Source organism: Bactrocera tryoni, unplaced genomic scaffold (assembly GCF_016617805.1).
Source record: "Bactrocera tryoni isolate S06 unplaced genomic scaffold, CSIRO_BtryS06_freeze2 scaffold_25, whole genome shotgun sequence".
NCBI lineage: Eukaryota > Metazoa > Arthropoda > Insecta > Diptera > Tephritidae > Bactrocera > Bactrocera tryoni.
Genome location: NW_024395977.1, coordinates 10,713,851 through 10,737,837, shown reverse-complemented (window position 1 = coordinate 10,737,837; position 23,987 = coordinate 10,713,851). Strand labels below are relative to the sequence as shown.

Sequence of the window (23,987 nt, the reverse complement as noted above, 5' to 3'; positions counted from 1 at the left end):
CATTTTCAATTTTTAAAAAAAGCCTGGGTGCAGCTTCCTTCTGCCATTTCTTCCGTAAAATTTAGTGTTTCTGTCGTTTTTTGTTAGTCGGTTAACGCACTTTTAGTGATTTTCTACATAACCTTTGTATGGGAGGTGGGCGTGGTTATTATCCGATTTCTTCCATTTTTGAACTGTATATGGAAATGCTTGAAGGAAAAAACTCTATAGAATTTGGTTGACATAGCTGTAGTAGTTTCCGAGATATGTACAAAAAACTTAGTAGGGGGCGGGGCCACACCCACTTTTCCAGAAACATTACGTCCAAATATGCTCCTCCCTAATGCGATCCTTGTGCCAAATTTCACTTTAATATCTTTATTTATGGCTTAGTTATGACACTTTATAGGTTTTCGGTTTTCGCCATTTTGTGGGCGTGGCAGTTGGCCGAGTTTGCCCATCTTCGAACTTAACCTTCTTATGGAGCCAAGAAATACCAAGTTTCATCATGATATCTCTATTTTTACTCAAGTTACAGCGTGCACGGACGGACAGACGGACGGGCAGACGGACGGACATCCGGATTTCAACTCTACTCGTCATCATCACTTGGTATATATAACCCTATATCTAACTCTTTTAGTTTTAAGACTTACAAACAACCGTTATGTGAACAAAACAATAATACGCCGCCATAAGTGCATGTCTCAACAAGACGCGCTTAAGTCACAGCCCAAATTGGACATGTTTGCCAAAAAAGTTGTTTCGACGCGATTTCGGGATTCGTTTGCTTGAAAGCAGCTAGCCTTAGTTGCAAAAGACTTGCACCCTTTCAATATAACCGAAGGTAAGTTCTATTCCCATTGCATTCATTGATTGACTCTTTTTTTTGTGAATTGGTAGGAAGCGGCTTCCGTGAATATAGCCAAGCGCTTCTCAACATAGGAATTTGGAAGTCAGTCTTTTGATGATTTGGTTATATCCCGTAGAGTGTTAAGCACCACCATCATGGAGAAAGAGTACGAAACGTTGAAGACTCAACTTAACATAGGTTTGAAAGACCAACAACTGGTATACACCACCGACATGTGGAGTGACGACTACACGCAGCGAAATTTTATATCGCTGACTGCTCGCTATGTGGATGATAGCTTCCAACTGAACGTCGCACAGTGGGGCAGAATGACCTAAAAGTTGGCATCAACTAAACGGCTTAAGCTAGGAAGTTGGAAATTGGTACCCTGATTCCTCTTACTAAAGTAAGTATGTGTACCAAATTTTAGAATATTGCGCTTACAACCGAGGTTTTTAGACTGAATCAGATTTACCTGAACCGTTCATATAGTGATTGGTGGCGATTGCTTTATATTGCTACTTTCATCACTAGACCCATTTTCGTTTTGTTGACCGTCATCATCGTAAATATCATCATATTCTTCATCGTTATTAGGAATAAGTGGACATATCAATAATTCCCATACTTCAGTTGGTAACTTTTGGTTATTAGTTCTTTTGAATTTTCTCTTTGAACTTATTACCGGATCAGACCTTAGCATAAATGAATTGAATATGTCAATATTAGTTTCCACACGGCCGCATTTTCTTGAATGGTAGTAAAGCGTGAGAAATTATTTCAGGGCCATATATTACGAACTTATGCATTGTTGGAGGCATACGATACCAAGGGTATTTATCCACAAAGTACCTAGCAGTGTCCTGGCAATACTTCGTGAACTTTTTAACATTTATTTCATGTCCGCTGGCTACAGTTATTAATATATTGTGCAATCTTTTAATCAAAGTTAAATCCAATTTTGTAATTTCGGCCGAAACCTCTGCCTCCCTAAAGAATAGTCACGCTGTGTTGCCATCATTAGAATTTCCAAACCCTGGCTTTGGAACATCAACAATCAAACCGCAGCGTTTTTTAAATTCGTTTTGTATTCGTTTTTTATTTTCAGCAACAAAATTTTTTCCCAAGTCATTTCGAACTTGCCATTTTTCTACTGGCAGTTTATAAGACAGATGCAAAAGACACTCAAAGAATCTTATCCATCCGTGCAATATTGATAGTCCAAAGCTTAAGTTATCTGTATGTATTTCTCGTTTCACCATTTCGTCAATATTGTTAAAATCTTTTGATGTTGCACTACAAATGTAGCACTTTTGAGTGGATGTCGTCTGGGTTATCGCATTACAAACTTTCCCATCCACCATAGTAAAAAGTAAAGCGTGCTCAACTTCAATAGATTTTTCATCACATATCGTTTTAGATTTTTTAAGATTTCCAATCTCTTAACTCTATTTTTCTCCGCTATTGAAACTTCAGAGGATTCCTTAATAAATTAAATTTTCAAAGGCCCGCAATAACGCGTCGAAGATGGGGCAGGATTTTGCCAAACAACTTTTTCGCCCAACACAATACGAATGGGCACAATACTAGTTATGAAAACAGCAGAATCAGAAGCTTCAATACCATGAAATACTTGCTTATATGAGCTATGGCCTGAGCTACCATCGAATCCCCACTTTGTGTACATACGCAATTTGTGTAAATCCTTTGCGGAAATGGAATCTATTACAGTCCTCTGTGCAATAATCAGACGACATATTGTGTGGTCCAGTAAGGATTGTAAAGTTGCACAGACAAGCGTATTAGTTGCCTTGATGTGTTCTTTGGTAGGATAACATTTCTTTTTTTCTTCCTGTATTACTTTATAGGAAGGAAATTTATCCCGAGCAGCCAATCTTATTATATTGTACTGCAATCTTCACCTGACAAATAAATACTTTCGTAATGGCCTGATGAAGTTTTTGAACACATATTTGCGCTGTCATAATTCTGAGATAAGCTTTTCATCAAAAGTTTCGATGCCTTCATCTTACCCAATTCCCTTAATTTCATTTGAGTAGCATAACTCAGGACATCAACTGGCGTAGATTCCCTCAAATCTTTTGTTTTCATTCGTTTGGTATGCTCTGAGCTTTCTTCAAAAGATTTCTGAGGCCGACCACCTTTTTGGCTTGAATTTTTCATAAAACAAATTGAGCAATCCAGCCATGTTTTATTAATTTCATTAAAAACGTCTATTTTTCGGTACGATTTGTTCCAACGAAGTTTAAATTCAGACTTTAGGCGGTTAAATGTTTTATTCAATTCTTCTTTAGTCACTTGCTGAAATTTTGTTTGTTTTTCCAATTCATTTAAAAAAAAATAAACTTTTCATCAGTTGTGATTTTTTCACAACAAAATATTATTTGAATGAGCTCCCTATGATTGACAAAAATTGTTTTTGAACTAACACCTGAAATGAAAAGTTAAACCAATCACTAAAAGATTATAAAATTAAGATAGTATGGCAACACTGGATTCTATTTGACGATTTACAACTAAAATAATAAAGATCAATGCAGTTCACATTTGTACTTGTAGTTGACGTTTGACAAACAAATAATCAAAACAAAGTAAAAAAAGCTTCGAACTAAACTACAAAAAAGGTAGTACATAGGCACATACATAAATGCGAGCAAATGCCAAAACGCAAAAAATCCGCACAATTTTTTTCCCAATTAAGTACATAAATATACATATTACAGGATAATTAAAAAATTTCCGGCCGATCATGCCGGGCTCACTAACTTTTCCAATTTTTAAAACTTAAACTTTAGGAAAATAAAGTTATTAAGGTAGGTTTCCGAAAAAAACGACCAAAATGTGAAAATCACAATTACGCACAAAGTGAATATAAATGAATCTTTATAAATACCCGATGTTGATGGTTCCATAATTAAAGTTGCTAAATTATAGTCAGCGACTGGAAAATATATATTCAAACTGTGAATAGAAAATGCACAAAAATCAAACTGCACTTATTGAGAAAATAAGCTCTGTGTTTGTAAGGCTCTGAAAAGAGAGGTGGTGAAAATAACATTGAAAAACCGTTGATTTATTGTTGCTAGTATATTCATAAATCCAAAGCAATAAACGAAAATTGCTACCGGCTATTTTGAAAAAATTAGTTTTTGCCAACTTTTCTGGTCTGCTGCCCCATTGTGCGTCGCTCTTTTAGGTACTAATATAAATCAATTTTTGTAATATATTTGTGTGTACGGTTACATATAATGTACATGTTCATACATACAGATTTACATATTTATTTATTAATGTTTATGAAGCATCTAACTTACTTGTGTATCTTTTACAGGCATCAGGGAGTTTTTGGACGAGAAGAAAACTGGAGAAAATATTCTCAAAAATGTTCAGGACATTTTGTAGGATTTCAACACACTTGAAACTATCTATCGAGCTGTGTTCGTTACGGACAACGGTGCAAATGTCGTTGCGGCATTTAAAAGCTTCAAGCGCCTATCTTGTGCTTGTCACAATCTGAACCTTGTCATGTATGACGTCATTGAGAAAAATCTTCTTGCGGAAGTGAAGGCTTTAATAGATTGCTGAAAATCATTAGTCAAATATTTTAAACATTCTCAGCTTAACAGTAAGCTCTCAAAAACGCTGAAACAGCAAGTTAAAACACGCTGAAACTCTACATTTGTTATGCTCTTGAGTATATTTGACGTAAAAGAGGAAATAAAAACTCTTTTACTTAAAAAAGATGAGCTACAGCGAATTAGTAATTTAGATTTTTCATTACTTGAAAACATTTTATGCTTTTATACCTTTTAAGGACTGCTCTGAAGCACTTAGCTCTGACAAGGAACCAACAATGCAAATATTTGCATTGTAGTCTGAAAAATTATGTAAACTTTGCAGAACTAGCACACTTGATTCTCAAATAATAACTAATTTTAAAACAATGAACCTAAGCGCATTAGAAGTCAGGTTTCTTCCGGCAATCGCTAATTTGGTTGGGCTTTTCTTGAACCCTCCTTATAAACAGATGAATTGTGTTAGCTACGGTAAAAGCAATGCTCTCCGAATTTATAGGTGATCATGAAAATAGTAGCTTTGATGACATAACTCATAAAATAAGCCCAAATAATTCCGAAAATGGAATGTTTGCTGAATTTTTAGAATTAAGTTATGTAAAAAAACCAAAAGTTGAGAAAAACGCTATCGACATATGTAGAGCTTGACAAATATTTGGCCAATCCAGTAGCTCATGGCACATATATTTTAGAATTCTGGAAAAGTGCAAGGGACTTAAAATACCTTCCCAAATTAGCTCGGACCATTCTGGCTATTCCAGCCAGTTCGTCTACGAGCGAAAGGCTTTTTTCAACATCGGGCCATATTTTAAATGAAAAACGCACTAGGCTAAAAAGCACAAATTTAGAAAAAATTTAATTTTTAAATAAAAATATGACTTAGTTCGTTTTGTTTTAAATACATAACAATATTCAATATACCTTAATAAATGTGCACTTATATATATATAAATTGCATGTCTTTTAAATTTCCTTATATGTGTAAATAAGTTTCGTGCCGGGCCGGGCCGGCCTCTCAAAAAAGAGTTTGTTTTCGTGCGGGCCAGGGCCTCAAAATAGAGACCCGCGTCCACCTCTAATTGGGACCGTTCGTTAAACTGAAATATTCGTTATATCGGAAACGAAAACTAAATTAATATTGGTACAATAATTTATTCATGAATTCATAAGCATCGATTGAAATAAATATATACATACATATACAATGGAAAATTCATACAATAAAAATAATGAAAGTTGAATTTTATAACAAAAATATGAGCATTATTCAACTGAAAAGAAATTTGTTATGCTCATTTGCTTTTGTGGGCGACCAATTTTGTGATCCTGTGCCTTTTGATGTAGGCTTTTCAATAAAAATATTTTTTCCTGTTCCACGTTGTTTTCTTCAGACCATTTGATACACTTCTCAATGCAGTCGATGGCATCAGTATGCTTTATTTGCGGCACAGCTACAACTGCAGCGGTATCACCTTCCTCCTCTTCCGAAATTTCTATTGCTAGTTCATTTTCAGCACTCGGGTTCTCTTCTACAAGTACATTGTCTACACTGTTCCATGCTTCCGAATCATCTGTGTTGAAGTTTGTCTAAAATTTTATTTGAATATTAATTTAAATTATTTCTACAAATGCATAAGTTAAACCGTACCTGGGGAAACATTGTATGGGTAAGAGAAAGTGTGCTCTCCATAACAGAAAGGTCTTCTCTGAATCGCAAATCTGCTGGAGGTATACTGTCCTCATCATCTTCATCGTCAGGTGTGGTTTTATTAATTAAAATGTTTTTCCAACACTTCTGAAGAACAACTCCTGAAACTTTTTCCCAAGCTGCAGCAATAAGTTGAACTGCATTGAAAAGGATGAGGTCCTTTAACGCTGTGTTTATATTTTCTTTTTGCACAACACTGCTCAGTAAAGAATTTCGGTAAAATAATTTGGTGAGGCGAATCGCGTTCTGGTCCATCGGTTGAATTAGAGCCGTTACATTCGGTGGCATAAACACTGTCCATATTTTTCCATCTGGAGTCACCAAATCTTTTTCTGGTGGATGACTATGAGCGTTATCCAGAAGTAATATTGCTCGCTTTGGTAGATTTCGACTTTCAAGAAAATCTTCAACCTATAATTAAAAGTATTATTAAGGAGTATTGAAGTGAAAATTGTTGTAATATACAAATGAAGCACGAATTTACTAAAAAAACAGTTTTTAAAAATGTCGATATTCATCCTCGCGGATTTTGAGTGCGCATAGTCCACGGCAAGTGTTTTGTTTTTAAAGGAACGAGGGTTTTTTGATTTTCCTATTACAAGAGGCTTTAATTTCATTGCCCCGTTGCATTTGAGCAGGCAAGAATTGTAACTCGTTCCTTGGATATCTTTCGGCCAGGTGCTCTGTCTTCATTTGCGTGAACTAGAGTTTGGTTCGGCAATATCTTCCAGTAAAGTCCAGTTTCATCAGCGTTGAAAACTGCATCAAGACTTATGTCGTTTTTTACGATAATTTCATTTAATTTTTCTTTGAACGGTGCCACTAAATCAGCTTGGGAGGACAATTTTCTGCCAGATTCTTTTAAAATTCGGATCCCAAACCGTTTTTTAAATTTACAAACCAACCATTACTTGCCTTAAAATTTTCATTAGGATATTTTGTAATGTGTATTTGCACAGCTTTGGCTTTTAAAATATTGCTGTTAATAGGTACGTGCTTTTCACGCTGGGAGACAAACCACTTATATAAAGCCTTTTCCAACCTATGATATTCGCCTTTCTGTAACGATTGTCGTCTCAATGTGCCAGCATGTGTATCCTTAACACTTCTTATTACATTCCGGCAATTTTTTAAAATTGTGCAAACACTCGATTTTGGAATACCACATTTCAAAGAGATTTCTTTCAGGGTTTTCCCCTTTTTATTGTCGTCAATTATTTTTAATTTGTCACCTAAGCGAAGCCGTTTTCGAATTGAAGGCATTTTTAAATAATTTATGCGATATCCTCACTTTACCACTTTGAACTCACAACTGATATTTCGCGCAATGAAGCGTGCATAAAAAAATAAATAGAATTCTTTAAAAAAAATAGCTCAATAATAACAAGAACTAGCTGGTATTTGACTGCCTGCCACGCCATACATTCGTAATATCGAGTTCATCCAATTTCCAGCTTTCGTTATATAGAGTCATCAATGTATTGGAAAACAGCGTTCGTTATATTGAACATTCGTTTTATCGGCGTTCGTTATATTGGAGCACCACTGTATATAATTTTTTCTTTACTTTTTACTTTTCTTTACTTTAGTAGGCACTTTTTAGTTTTTAATAAAAAAAAAAACAAGAAAAAACGTTAACTTCGGCGGCACCGAAGCTAATATACCCTTCACAGGTGCATTTCTTTTAGTAATTATGTGTCCAGTTTGTATGGAAGCTATATGCTTTAGTAATCCGATCTGAACAATTTTTTCGGAGATTACATTGTCGCCTTAGAAAATAATCTATACCAAATTCGGTACATTATCAAATGTGATAGTTTTCCATACAAGAACTTAATTCCGATCGTTCAGTTTATATGGCAGCTATATGTTGTAGTGGTCCGATATCGGCCATTCCGACAAATGAGCAGCTGCTTGAAGAGAAAATGACATTTGCAAAATTTCAAAAGGATATCTTAAAAACTGAGGGACTAGTTCGTATATATGCAGACAGACAGACGGACGGACAGACAGACAGACGGACATGGTTAAATCGACTCAGCTCAACATACTGATCATTTATATATATACTTTATAGGGTCACCGACGCTTCTTTCTGGGTGTTACAAACATCGTGACAAACTGGATATACCCTGTTCGGGGTATAAATATAGTATATATTTTATATCCGCGAACGCGCAGATGAAATAAGAACACGTGTGGTTCTAGTGGATTGCCAGATACAAATCAAATCTTTATTTCCGAAATACTAATATTTAAACATTTTGGTCTTATTTACTTAAAGTTGAAGCTAAAGCTGAAGTGTAAGCATCAGCTTGATTGAATCCAGAACAAAGAAAGAGTTAATTACAATATTAGCTGTTTCAGCATATTCCAGCAGAACGTTAAGCGTTCTGTTTTCTTTACAATTGTTATTGTTATGCCTTCTTGTGAGGGCGAGCGATATTGTTTTGATAAGAATGGATTATTGGATTCAGAACGGAAAAAGCATATCAAATTCGTTGTAATAGCAAAATGCAAAGATTCAATGTTATTTACAGCTATGGTAAGGTTGCTATGCGGAGGCCCTCATTAACTTACATATATAACTTATAAAACCTACGTTAATTAAGTAATTAGGTAATAATACAAACATGATTTTTTTATATGTATGTTTCAAAAGATGTTAAGGAATTCGTCATGAATAGTTCAATTTGTACGTACATATGTACATGCTAGTGTGCTCGGATATAAAATATACATATGTATGTATATATATTATATGCAAAGTCGTTTGCGCATTGTAAATATGCGAATCTGTAAGCGTATATTCCTTAACATTGGAAATAGCATAGCTTTTTTCATTTAACACTGAAATTACTCAATTCTGCTATTTTCGTGCCCCTGGAGTTAAATGTGGTGAAATACGCTAATAATTTTTCTGTGGTGCGGTGAAACACGCTCATCCAAAACAGTAAATATCCCAAAAGTGAAATATCCCTAATCGTGAACCTTCTCTATAACAGAGAACGTTTATAATAGAGAGGGTTCACGGCGCGAAGAACGTAAAAATATTTTTGGCTAACTCGGTCGAGATGGAGGAGTTTCACCACTGCAACATTTTTTATGCTCAAAACTATATATTGCTGTTACAGACGTATGTTAGCTCTTTTTCTTATATTTTTACACGTTTATATGCAAACATGTGTATTCATATGAATTCTTTTTGTGCATATTTATGAATACATTTGAATTAATTAACCTTTTCAAAGCAATATTCGTAGTTAATGGGAAAATAAGGCCTATTTTTAAATTATTTTTTGTATTTGATATATTCATACTTATGTGTATATGTATATAACAAACAATCATAATATTATTAAAAAAATGAAGTATGTTACATTAGTGATAAATGCACATTAATCGTATATTTTATCATTCAAAACTTACATACATATATTCACATGTGTCATGACCATATGTGTTTATGGTCGCTTTCGCAAATTCAAATCATATTATCACATCAATAATAACATGTGCGCGTTGCTCATATGTACATACATAAATATGTGCGTATAACATTGGTACACAAATACCCAGTTAGAACAGTGACGGTCATGTTACCTAGTGACATGCCGGTAACGCGTGCCGGTTTAATTGTCACTTTTTCTTATCACGTTCTTAAAGGCGAATCAAAAAAGCTCCCAAAACTTTTATATACATGTGATCTTGTATCACCTTCTCGCTCACATATTTTCTGCTGTAATAAAACTATATCCTTCTTTCTCACACTTTCATTAAATTTGGTATAAATCAACAAAACTGGTTTCAGGAAAGCGTGACGGTGCATTCTGCAATAGCCTAGTGGGTAAACCACTCGCTTGTCATTCCTTCAAACCCTAAAATATAAAGATTTTTTTTATAAAATATATTTTTTTTAATTAATTTTAATAACAAAATAATTTTATTTAAATTTACATTAAATTCATTTCCTTCATCTTTTGACATTTTTTTTAATAATATAAAAACTATTTCAATAAATTATTACATAGATACAAAAATAATATATACATATACATATGTGTAAAAAATTATTACAATGTTATCATTCTTCAGCTTTTCGCTTTCTACATTTTTTTCGCTTAAATCTATGGTGTCTCATTTCGATGGACTTCCGCATTTGTTGCTCGAAATTTGCAAGTCCACAAGTGATGAAAGAATCTATAGAAAATGTAATGAAAAATCAATTTAAAATACAACTTTGTAGGTAATATGTATGTATAAAATTTACCATATTATATGTTGGACAACGGAAACTCTGATAGCGCTTGCTTGCCTCCCCTACCGTCCCAGTTACACAAAGTCAGGAATTCGTCAGTGTACAGATGACAACTTTTGTAGTTGGGTGGAAATAGTTTTTAACATGTTAAAAACATCTGAAAAAGGTGTAAACATAATAAAGTAAAAAATTTTAAGAAATGCATTTTAACAATATATTGGATTACCATTTCCATCCACAGGCAACTTGTTTCCTTGTTGTTTTGAGAAGCTTGCCTCTGAGTTGTAGCAACCAGAAATGTTGAATTTCTTCCATTTAAATGTCAATTGTTCAACACTAACGAATGCGTAAAAATAAACTGAAAACTAAAATGACAATTTTACATGCACCTTTTACGGGAGTCGAAGAAGTTGTTGGGCATTCCTCCAAATAGGTGTCATCAAAAAGCGCTGGTGAATCCATCTGATTAAGAAATAAAAATTGAGCAGCATCAAAATTCATTTTAAATAACTTAACATAAAATAATAAAATACCACCGGGATACAATAATTACAGTGGTACTAATTTCAAAATTCATGAAATAGATGAAGTAAAATCGGAATTAGAAGAAACTTGCCCTGATGTGGAATAGAAAAATCTAGCACAATATTATTTTCATTTTCAAGTTGAGGAAATGAATTTCTCTCAAAATGATTTTAAGTTCCTCTATATAAAAAAGTTCCACTTGGAATCGTTTGAATATTTACGTTTTTTCGGCTGGTACCTAAGAGACTTTTAGCCGTTAGAGGTAAATCTGTGCAACCTATTTTTCGCAACGTTTGCAGAAGATCGGTTACTGTATTATGGGATACCCTATTTCTTAAAGCCCAAGCTTTTAATTCTAAACTAAATGAATTATTTTTTACCACTTTTAAAATTTCGCAATCGCTATTATTCCTATCACTAACATAGCTTTCACTGCTATTTGAAGAAAAATCAAGGGAGCTTAGTGAACGGCATTCCTCCACATCAGGAACACAATCAAAATTTACATCTTTTTCACAAATTTAGATGCACTAAGATTAAAAGCCTTTTTTTCCCGGCTCATATATGCACTAAATGTATTTTTCTTCGTATTGAATTAGTATTTGTTTTACTCACCCTTTTTCCAAATATTATTGCACTTGAAGACACAAAATATTCACAAATATTAAAGAAACACAATTATTTGCATAAATATGCACAAGCAAAAATCTGCATAATTCTCAATTATCGACGCGTTTGTAACCGAATTCTTTTTTTCTTCGAATTAAATTTGTCACAACGAACAAGCAAACGTCAAATTCACGGTATCATGCTGTACGCTTTCACATCCATCGTTTTCAATAAGCGGTGACAGATAAAAAAATTTGTTTGTCTTCTTTTGTTTTATTTTTGCTTAACATCTGTTGAGTGAAGAGCTTATAATATAAAACAAACAAAAGACACAATAGATTGACTTCTTACTCATTTCAAAGATTTGTGAGGGAGTGTTAGTGACAAGTAAAAATTGTGTAAATGTATTGGAGTTTCGGTCACGCAAGTTTTGCTGGGTAACGCATACACAAATCTACATACATACTTGTATACATATGCGTACACATGCAAATATGTCACCCGCAAAAATTACAAAACAACAATTGTCCCAAATAGCATCAGCAGCGTCACAAGTCGATATGGCAGCCAAATAGTCAATGCCCAAATTTGTAGAAAAACACACAACAACAACATTTTCATTCATGAACACAAGCTCACTTTCAACAGGCAAACTCGCATCATTCATAAAAACAAACACTATTACATCTCCCCGAGAATGCCTTTGCTAACAAGCGTCTTTTCGCGACGATGGCAAATGCTAAAAATCATAAATTGAACAACTTTCTCATGTTTCTTCACAGAAAGAAGTGAGAAAAGTGGCAACATAGCTGTTGATTTATAACACAGTACAACAGCTAATCTGGGGGGTGAGAAATTCCAAGTTTGGGTGATGGTACTAGGTCAGTATAGTAAAACCCACAAAGGGCTTGGCGTTCGTATGTGTCAGTTTTTTTTTATGACCTTTTAAATTTTTTCCTTATCTTGATGTTTTTTCGCTTAGTTGTAACATTTTGGCAAAAACGTAGTTTAATATAACTCGCGAAACACTTGTCCGATTTTGATGAAACAAATTTAGAAAAATTAAGAATTACAGTTTCTCTAATCTGTTCTATACCGTTTTCCTATATGTGCAACACTTTCGAAGTTAAAAATGAATGTATGAAAGGAAAAAAGTATTTTTTTCCTAAAAATTTAAATATATATTTTTCTTAATTCATATAAAATCCAACAAAACTGGTTCTGTAATGTTAACATAAAACATGCATTGTCATTATACTTCTTCTCTTCCTCACACTGGTTCTGTGATTTTTGTCATTCAACAAATTCTCAAATTTTTTAAAAGTGAACAAAAGAGAACAAAATATGGAACTGTGCAAGCCAGATATAAATAGATTTTGCTACTGCTGTGGTCAATATGTCTCAACACATAAAAAAGGGGAAATTTCAGTACTGATTTTGTTCAAACATACGAGATGACGAAAATTGGGTACCAAATATAGTGTGTAAAAGCTGCTACAACCGTCTAATGGATTGGAAAAATAGAAGACGTGAAAGTATGCCATTCGGTATCCCAATGACTTGGACTAATCCTGGCGAAGGTCACAATCCATTGAATTGCTATGCATGTGCGAATAAAGGATCCGCAAAAAGGATAAGAAAATCGTATAACTCCGTTGGTGTTGCAAGTGCCGCAACACCATTGCCTCATTCGGACCACATTCCTGTGCCAAAAGCTTCTTTCCCAGATATTTTCTCTTTTACGACTGCTCCGACATATCACGCACGTGATGATCCCCCATATGAGCCATCAGTATCCAATGAGCCAATTTTAATAAATCAAAATAAGCTTGATTCAATTGATGCCAAGTTGGAATTAACACAGCATAAATCGGGCACCCAGTGTGAAAGTCACAGCTTATCGAAGTCGTCAGGCAACACTCCAAAGTTTATTCCTTGTGAATGATGAAAAAACTTCTGCATATTGCCCGGATGTAAGAAAATTGATGAACGCAATGGAAATAAAATATGAAGCAGATGAATGAAGATTATTTATTGACAGTTCAAAACTCAGCTTGAAAGCGGTTTTACTGCATAAGACCAATAAAAAACCTTCAGTTCCAATCGCCTATAGTACAGAAACGAAAGAAACAAATGATGGACTGGAAAATATTTTAAAAATGGTTAACTACGCCAAACATATGTGGCGCATATGCTGCGATTTAAAAGTTGTAGCAATGCTTTGCGGTCTTCAAAGCGGCTATATAAAATATATGTGCTTTTTGTGCGATTGGGACACACGATTTTCCGGTGATCAATATGCATGCCACGGATGGAAACTCAGAGAGCACAGCAGGTTACAAAGGGCCAATATTATTCGTTAGCCTCTAGTGCCGAAGGAGAAGATATTGCTGCCACTGCATATTAAACTTGGAATTGTTAAGAATTTTAGCAAAACTGTCGCCAAAAGAGATGAAGTTTTCTTGTTTTTGAAACTAATTTACCCGAGATGAATGCGATGCCACTAGTCCCGAACAACCACCATTGAAAAAGTCTAGGCAATATTTATTAAAATAAATAAAAATAAATAAATAAAAAAAAAACCAAAAATTATAAAAATGTTTACTTTATTTTTTTAGTAGTTTATGGCCAGAAGTCTGGAGTTATTGGGGAAAATTTGTAAAAAACAAGGCGACAAATTATACTTTTTTGAATAAAAACAAATAAAAACAAATTTTAATTCTTAATTTTTTAAATTTGTTTCATCAAAATCGGACAAGTGGTTCGCGAGTTATGTTAAACTACGTTTTTGCCAAAATGTTACAACTAAGCGAAAAAACATCAAGATAAGAAAAAAAATTTAAAAGGGTTTTACTGTACTGGACTTGAAATTTCTCACCCCCAGACAATAATCCCAAAAATGTTCCACAGTGTAATAGGCGTGTTTTATTTGACCAGCCAATTAAGCTTTTAGCTTATTTTGTATGGAAGACTTAGCCAACATAATTACGCTGGCTTGTCATAAGCTTTCATAGCTTGTATATTGGACTAGAGGCATTGCCAGTTAAAATGCTTTTTTCATTCACAATAGCTATGAGTTTTCTCAAAAAAAGTAGTTGGCATTAGCGACAACCCTCATTTTGACAGATAAAAATGTAAACAAATGAAAAATATATAAATGAAAAGTATAGAAGTGCACGAAATGGAAAATTTTATAAAATATGCGGTAAGTAGGGATTTTAAATTAATATTAAGACAAAATTAAATTTTTTGTGTTTTCCAATTGCTTGGTACATAGTACACAAATTCAAATGATGAAAAGGATGAATCAAGTTCGACTTAATAGGTATGCTTTGTTTTTGTTATTAGACTTCTCTGTATGAGTATTTTTTGCAGGAAGATATGAAGAAAGTGAACGAACCCGTTTTGCTACGAAGGGTTGTCGCGTGGGTTATCTCAATAGACCATGAGTTTGTTAAGTGGCCGACTGGAGATGCGTTGGAAGAAACAAGTCGCAAGTTTTTTCAAAGGAAACAAATACCAGACAAACATATATATTTTGAAATTACCTCATACCGGTGTTTAAAGATTAGGGTTCGTTAACGCTAATCAAATCAGCTTTAACAAAACACATTCTTCAGCAAGAATAGTTGTTGAAAATGCATTTGAAGCACTGAAATTTTGAATTTAGTTGCAAGTGCATGCATTATGCACAATATATGTATTATTACAAACGACGAAACAATTATTGACACTCAAATTGAAAGTGCCGAACCGGAGCCAGAACCTGCTAATGAGCTGGCGAGAGAAGCAAGTGGAGATCGCCGTTCGTTGCTTACAACTTTAACACGAAGAAATGAATAAATTTTAATTTTATTAATTTTAAAATGCACTTTAGAGCAACATTTTCCATTTTCAATATCAAATAATAAAATTATTTATAATTTTACAACATATTTGTTTTATATAAACACATACATACGTATGCATTTGTTCAAGATTTGTATGTAAAAAATGTTCATTTTATAATAAGCTTGATTATATAACTCCGTTAAATAAAACAATATGTATTCGTTATGAAATCAAGTAGCTTTTCTATTTTTGATTCATTAAAGAGTGCTGTAAAACTTTCAATGATTGTTATTTCCCGCGTTGCCAACATAGTTCATATTTAAGCGAAAATGTGAAATAAGCTAAATGCGTTTTATTTGTCCATGATTTAGCTATTAGCTTGTGGTGGTCAAATAAAACACGGCTAATATTTGGCAATTCTAAAATATTTTTCCGTGCTCACAAAAATCTTAATAATATATAAGATTGTGGAATTCTTCCAAATGCACTGCCGTCATGGCTTTATATCATTAGCTTTATATACATCAGTAAGATGAAGAAGGTTAATTAACTTAAATATGTTAAATTAATGATTTGAAGCAACTCAATATCGATAAAATGTGGTATGTAGACATAAGTGAATATATTTACATACATAGGTGGCATGACTACGAACTTGCGTAAATATGTATGAAGATGTATGAGCGTGCATACATATCGACGCAGATTTTTGCCAGCCGCGTAAAAATATTTTTTATATTCCTTCACAAATACAGTCAATCCCGGTTATGTGCTGTAAAGACGCTTGTAGGCAAAGGCATGCTCGGGGATGTGTAATGGTGTTTGCTTTTATGAATGATGCGAGTTTGCCTGTTGAAAATGCGTTTGCATTCATTAATGAAAAAGTTTTTGTTGTGTGTTTTTCTACAAATTTGGGCATCGACTATTTGGCTGCCATGCCTATTGACTTGTGACGCTGCTGATGCTATTTGAGACAATTCTTGTTTTGTAATTTTTGGGGGTGACATATCTACATGCATTATTTGTGTACCAATGTCATGCGCCCATATTTATGTATGTACATATGAGCAGCGCGCGCATGTTATTATTGATAAGTGATAAACTGACTGGACCTTATCAGTGTGGCTATAGACCTGACAAATCAACAACCGACCAGATATTCACCATGCGCCAAATCTTGGAAAAGACCCGTGAAAGGAGAATCGACACACACCACCTCTTCGTCGATTTCAAAGCTGCTTTCGACAGCACGAAAAGGAGCTGCCTTTATGCCGCGATGTCTGAATTTGGTATTCCCGCAAAACTAATACGGCTGTGTAAGCTGACGTTGAGCAACACCAAAAGCTCCGTTAGAATCGGGAAGGACCTCTCTGAGCCGTTCGATACCAAGCGAGGTTTCAGACAAGGCGATTCCCTATCGTCCGACTTTTTCAACCTGTTTTTGGAGAAAATAGTTCGAGCTGCAGAACTAAATAGAGAAGGTACCATCTTCTATAAGAGTGTACAGCTCCTGGCGTATGCCGATGATATTGATATCATCGGCCTCAACAACCGCGCCGTCAGTTCTGCTTTCTCCAGGCTGGACAAGGAAGCAAAATAAATGGGTCTGGCAGACGAAATATCTCCTGTCATCAAACAAACAGTCGTCGCGCTCGCGACTTGGCACTCACGTCACTGTTGACAGTCATAACTTTGAAGTTGTAGATAATTTCGTCTATCTTGGAACCAGCGTAAACACCACCAACCATGTCAGCCTAGAAATCCAACGCAGAATAACTCTTGCCAACAAGTGTTACTTCGGACTGAGTAGGCAATTGAGAAGCAAAGTCCTCTCGCGACAAACAAAAACCAAACTCTATAAGTCACTCATAATTCCCATCCTGCTATATGGTGTAGAGTCTTGGACGATGTCAACAACGGATGAGTCGACGTTGCGAGTTTTCGAGAGAAAAGTTCTGCGAAAGATTTATGGTCCTTTGCGCGTTACCCAAGGCGAATATCGCATTCGATGGAACGATGAGCTGTACGAGATATACGACGACATTGACATAGTTCAGCAAATTAAAAGACAGCGGCTACGCTGGCTAGGTCGTGTTGTCCGGATGGACGAAAACACTCCAGCTCTGAAAGTATTCGACGCAGTACCCGCCGGGGGAAGCAGAGGAAGAGGAAGACCTCCACTCCGTTGGAAGGACCAAGTGGAGAAGGGCTTGGCTTCGCTTGGAATATCCAATTGCCCCCACGTAGCGAAAAGAAGAAACGACTGGCGCGCTGTTGTTAACTCGGCTATAATCGCGTAAGCGGTGTCAAGCCAATCAAGAAGAAGAAGATAATATGAATTGAATTCGCGAAAGCGAACATAAACACATATGGTCATGACACATGTGAATATAAGTTTTGAATGATAAAATATACGATGAATGTTCTTTTATCACTATTGTAATATATGTATTTCCCTTTTTAAGTAATATTATGATAGTTTGTTATATAAATACATACATATGTAAGTATGAATAAATCAAATACAAAAAATAATTAAAAAATAGGCTTTATTTTCACATTAACTACGAATATTGCTCTGAAAAGTAATTTAATTGCCCAAAAAGAATTCATATGAATACACATGTTTGCATATAAACGTATAAAAATATAAGCAAAAGAGAGAACGTATGTACGTCTGTTAGTTTTGAGCATAATTTTTATTCCACGTTCAGCTCTGTTCAAGCGAAAATGTTAAAATTTCAGCTGCCGAGCTCCATCTCGACCGAGTTAGCCAAAAATATTTTTACGTTCATCGCGCCGTGAACCTTCTCTATTGTAAACGTTCTCTGTCTATAATTTACGTTCTCTGCCTGTACTAGATTAGCCTAAAAGTATACACTGAACTTGTAAACGCTTCATCTGGTAGTTGCCACATATTTATTTTTACTAACTATTGGTCCTGCGAAGTAGTGCTTAACGGCGGTCACGCAGGTCCGAATACAAGCTACAGCAGCCGGAGTTAAGGGTTTAGTACGTAGGCATACTGTTTCGCAAGTCCAACATAGTGATTTAACACTGTCTGGGCGCGGTCCCGAAAGAGGTGTACTCTAGCGAACAATATGATTCGTGCATGCTACCAGTCTCACCCTGGCAGTATCTTTAGAAGATTCCCCCTCCGAAAACAAAAAAAAAACTAACTATTGCTATCTCACCTGACCTACGAATAAGCCCTTATACAATAATCATATAAAACATGACTATATTATGCTTCTTATCCCGCCCACTGTAAGGGATCACGAAGTACCAACAAGACCCAAAAAAATTAGTTTTCGAAATAGATGAGTTGAAGCAAAAATTGGAAGAATAAGAACAATTACGCGAACAATTGAAAAGTAAAAATCAGAAGCTTAAATAACAAAGTAATCGCCCACTTGTGCCTAATTATTGTCGATCACAATACGAAACTGATGAAGAAGAAGTAGGTATGGGTTCAAATTGAATTTTAAAGAAAAACAAAAGGTCTAATAAAAAGTGTAAAGCCAAAGTTTCACCACAAGTGATCATAAAAAAAAAAATACTTTATTCTCGAACGGTGAAAACCACACAGCTATAAATGAAAATCCGAAGTATGAACCGAGGCCTCTACTTATTATACTTTCATATATCTCTAATTATAAAGAACTAAATAACCTAATTAAAGATAATAGCAAAAGTTCATTTGTATTAAAACTATTAAATAACTCATTCATAAAGTAAGAAACTCGGAAAATCTGCAACAGAGACGTTTTTTATGATTAAGCAGGCTTAAAGTGGCCATACTCGACACACATGTGCATTCGATCCGTATGTGTGCGATTGCGGTGTACTCGTGTATGGGCTTGTGCGCATACCAATCCATGTTCGCGAAAATGTTTGATTTCTTACGATCGGTGCGCACACAAGAATGTCGTGTATGGCGCTGTGTGCACACAAAATCTCATTTTCTCGTGTCGTCGAATAGGAAAGATCGCGGGCGAACAATTTTCCGCTTGCTTGTCGCACATATTCACTGTTTGAAGAACGACCTCAAAATGGATTTGAATATCGTGTACGGCGAAACGATTTCATATCCAGATGTTACTTTAGCAAGAAGTGATGTGTTACGGTGGAACCAGGCCTTTTTGGAGGGCCGAGGAGAGGCATATCCTGCTTCGCTGTCATGTTTTGGGTGAGCTGTTTGCTTTTTTTTAAATGATTTTTATTTGTGGGTTATTTGTGTGGTCCGTTTTATTAATTTATTGCCGTTTTTTGTTTGTGTGTATCGCGACCGTTTGCGTTTGCGAAATTTTTCTTTTTTACGATATTCTGTTGTATATGCTTGTACACGTATGTGTACCTATTTTAATGTCACAGCACTTCACTGCACTCCTTCAGTTGGGGATTTTTTTTTTGTTGTTTTGTTTTTGATTTTGGAGGGGGAATCTTCGAAAGATACCGTCATTTCTCCGGACGGTATGCACGATTCGTATTGGTCACTGAAGCGGAGACCAATACGCCTACGTACTAAACCCTTAACTCCATTGTCTTTGCTTGTTTATTTGCCCCACGGAACCGCCGTTAAGCATAACATCGTGAGGCCAAGCTTAGCCATTCGGCTCATCAGTCACGCCATTCAGACCTACTCCTCATTCATCCTTCTGATTTCTCTCCGTTGCCACTCTTTCCTTCTTAGCTATTTCAGAGCTATAGCACACCACTCTTTCACACTATCCCACACTTCTTTCGATTCAGTCATGCATCGCACGATGTTATCCGGTGTCACTCTTTCCGTTGTCAGTTTCTGTAGATCAGCTCTCTCCTTTTCATACCGTTGGCAGAAAAAGAAGATGTGCAGCGCGTTTTCTCCGCTGCTGTCGCAGAAGGAACAATTCGTCCCGTCGTCATGTCCATGCTTATGAAGATACTCCCTAAAACACCCGTGCCCCGTCAGAAACTGCGTCAGGTAGAAATCTGTTTCTCCATGTTTCCTCTCTATCCATTCTTGCACACTTCCAATAAGTCTGTGGGTCCATCTTCCCGTCGTAGCTGCATCCCATCGTTTCTGCCACTCATCGAGGCTTGTTTGCCTCTCATCCTTCCGTTCTTCAGCCGTTTGTCGCCTGCCCAGACTTGTAGACCTGTCATTTACTCTTTTGAGTTCCGTAGCCCTTATATCTGGTGGCATGATGCCTGCTAAGATACCAGCCGCTTCGTGGGATACCGTACGAAATGCACATGTGACTCTAATGGCACTGAGCCGCATTGCAGAATTCGCTTTCCTAGCATACGTCTTTTGCTGTAGTGCTGGTCCCCATATGGGCGCTGCGTACATCATAATTGATTGGCTCACTTTGGCCAGTAGCATACGGCTATTTTGGCTTGGTCCACCGAAGTTGGCCATTATTCTTGCAAGGGCGGCCGTTGCACTTGCTGCTTTTTCACATGCCTTTTCAATGTGCTCTTTGTAGCTGAGTCTATTGTCTATCAGTACTCCTAAATACTTCAGCGACTTCTGTGTCACGATGGTATGACCGTCGATATTTAGTTTGATGTCTACGGGTTTTTTCCTACTTGTGATCAGCATAGCTTCTGTTTTTTGTTCAGCGAGTTGGAGGCTTGTTACCGTAAGCCAGTCTTTGATTGCCGTCGCTGCATGATTGCAGAGGTTTTCGAGTTGGCCAAGTTCTTTTGCCACTGCGGTTATGGCAATATCATCCGCGTACCCGATGATCTGCACCTGCTTCGGGAGTGGGAGACGCAGTACCCCGTCATACAACACATTCCACAACAATGGGCCAAGCACCGAGCCTTGCGGAACTCCGCCCGTTACCTCATACTTTTTTTGTCCGTCATCCGTATCGTACAGTAACAGCCGGTCAGACAGGTAGCTGGATATGATCTTAACCAAGTAAGCTGGGGTTTCTTTACGTTCTAGTGCACTTATAATATGGGGCCAATATGCCGAGTTGAACGGGTTTTTAACGTCCAACGTGACTACTGCGCAGTATTCCTTTGCACCATACAGCCATCTGGTACCTTCTATTGCCTTGTTAGCTGTGCCGGTAAGCTTCTTGATTGCATCAGTGGTTGATCTATGCTTGCGGAATCCATACTGATTGTCGGACAGACCTTTCTTATCTTCTTTTTCTAAATGCAGCTCTAATCGTGCACAGATTATCCGCTCTAGTATCTTGCCCATCGTATCCAACATAAAGAGTGGTCGGTATGAATTGGGTTCTCCGGCTGGTTTATATGGTTTATGCAACAAGACCAGTCTCTGCTTTTTCCAGGTTTTTGGGAATACACCTTTTTGTAAACATCGCGTAAGCAATTCTGTGAATGGTCTCGTATTGTGCTTAATGGCAATCTTTAAGGCCTTATTAGGAATACCATCCACGCCTGGTGCTTTGGCATTGCCAAATCCCTCTGCTGTTTCTATAACTTCCACATCAGTGACTATTGTATCTTCTGTTTCAGCAGGTTCTTGCATGCTAACCGTTTGGTTCTCTGGGGGCTGTGCGGGGAATAAGGTCTCCACAACGGTTTTCAGTAGTGCTGGGCACGTTGGTGCTTGTCCTTTGCTACCTCTTATTTTCTTCATTACCAGCTTGTAAGCATCACCCCATGGGTTTTCATCGATTTTTCCGCAAAGTTCTTTAAAGCAGCAAGATTTACTTTTTTTAATTGCTTTTTTAAAATCGCTTCGTTTTCTTTTGAAGCATGCACGTAATTGCGTTTGCTCCGTGAGTCCCCGACTCCTTTGACACCTCCTTCTCGCTTTATGGCATTCCTTTCTTAATGTGTCGATCTCCTCACTCCACCAGTAAACAGGCTTTCTATGGGTGCCATTTTTCTTTCTAGTCATAGAAGCGTCGCATGCTTTACAAACGTACCTCACTAACATTTCCGTCTGTCTATCTATGTCTTCTTGGCATGTTAGATTATCATCTAATGAGAGCTTGACTAGTTCGATGTCAAGAATTTCAATTTTCCATCCTTTGCTTCGTCTTATCTTAGTGGGCACTCTCCTTCGATTGTTCGCTGAGTCTTGGTTTTCAAACATGATTGCATAATGATCACTGTGTGTGTAAAGGTCACACACTTGCCAATTTGTTGTCCGCGCCAGAGAGCTGCTAGCGAAGGTTATGTCGATAACGGAGCTACGGTCGTTCTTCTCGAAGGTGTTCTGGTTGCCGGTGTTCAGTAACACCATGTCTAGCGACGAGAATGCCTTTAGTAAGGCATCTCCACGCCTATTTGTACAGATGCTACCTCAATCCATCGCCTAAACATTAAAATCGCCCGCGACCACGTTCCTCGTAGTTGATAAAACTTCTGTGACCAGTTCGTCAAGGATTTTATCAAAGTCACTCTGCGATATGCTTGGTTGTATGTAGCAATTGTAGAAGTTGATCCCAGAGACTTTCGCTCGAGTGTAGAAACATTTCCCTAATAGCGGTTTATCTTGAATGACTTTACCTCCACATGCCCATATGGCAGCTTTTTTCGTGTCGTCAGAGATCCATGTTGCGTCGGTTATATTTTTATACTGTTCACTGAATATAGCTACATCGACCTTTTCCTCATAAACCGTCTGCTTAAGAAGTTCTTGTGCAGCCTCACAGTGATTGAGGTTGAGTTGCATGACTCTCATTTTCTGCTGTTTCTACATGCTTCTTGGTAGAGAGGATACTTTTTACTACCAATTTGGTGGTCGGTGTTTTCCCTGCCCTTTTTCTTGCATGCACTACACGACGGGTTCTTGTCGCACGACTTCGCAAAGTGTCCACTTTCTCCACACTTGGCACAGCACTGGCTCCTATCATCAGGATTGTTGCAAGTTTTCGCCAGATGACCGTACTCAAGACATCTGTAGCACCTCTTGAGATTTTGTTTCGCCCTTATTCTGCACACTACCCAACCTATTTTGATTTTGTGTGCGTCTTCAAGTATTCTTGCCTCCAGCGCGTGTAGGCTTACCACTGCAGTTTGGGTTCCTAAGTACGCTGATCTGATACTCTTGATCGAGTTTTCATCAAAACTACTCAACCCAGTTATTTGTCGTCGTATAGACTCGGCAATGTCCTCTTTAGTCGTGATTTCGTCGAGGTCACGTATTTATAGCATGACCTTGTGAGTTAAAGCTTTTATCTGTGCATTTTCTCTCAGTACTTTGCTTATTTCGGTCTTGAAAATCCCTGTGCTCGTCATGTGTGCCTCTTTCAACTCTAGCAGGATTTGTCCTTTGGCCGTCTTTCTGATTTTTGTTACATTTTCCCCTAGCTTCTGCAGTGTATCATTTTTCCTAACTGTCCTTAGGATGTCGCTATATGACATGTCACCTGTTTTTTCAATGACTATTGCATCAGGTCGAGGTGGCGGCTTATGTGGTGCCTTCTTTTGTTGCTTACGTTTGACTGCAATTCAATCATCTTGTTTCCCTTTTCTTTATCATTGTCTTTGATGGAGTTATCACTCTTTGTTTCTTTGTTCAAGGGAACTTCAGGCTTACTCGGCCATTCCCTATGGGTGGTTTTATTTTTCTTCGGCGGTGTTCTTCGCTTTGGTTGAACCTCGTGGCGAGGCTTCTTTGGTGTATTCTCTCCGGTTGTTGGTTGACGAGAAAAC

General features: G+C 36.7%; 1 protein-coding gene across 1 annotated transcript; it reads right to left on the bottom strand.

Moving 5' to 3' along the window:
* Nucleotides 1–5,691: 5,691 nt before the first annotated feature.
* LOC120780302 lies at nt 5,692–6,118 on the bottom strand. The gene is made up of 2 exons (XM_040112594.1): nt 6,077–6,118; nt 5,692–6,015 (listed from the first exon to the last, which is right to left on the bottom strand). The coding sequence occupies exons 1-2, from the start codon at nt 6,116–6,118 to the stop codon at nt 5,692–5,694; spliced, it is 366 nt and encodes a 121-aa protein (XP_039968528.1).
* Nucleotides 6,119–23,987: the final 17,869 nt, after the last annotated feature.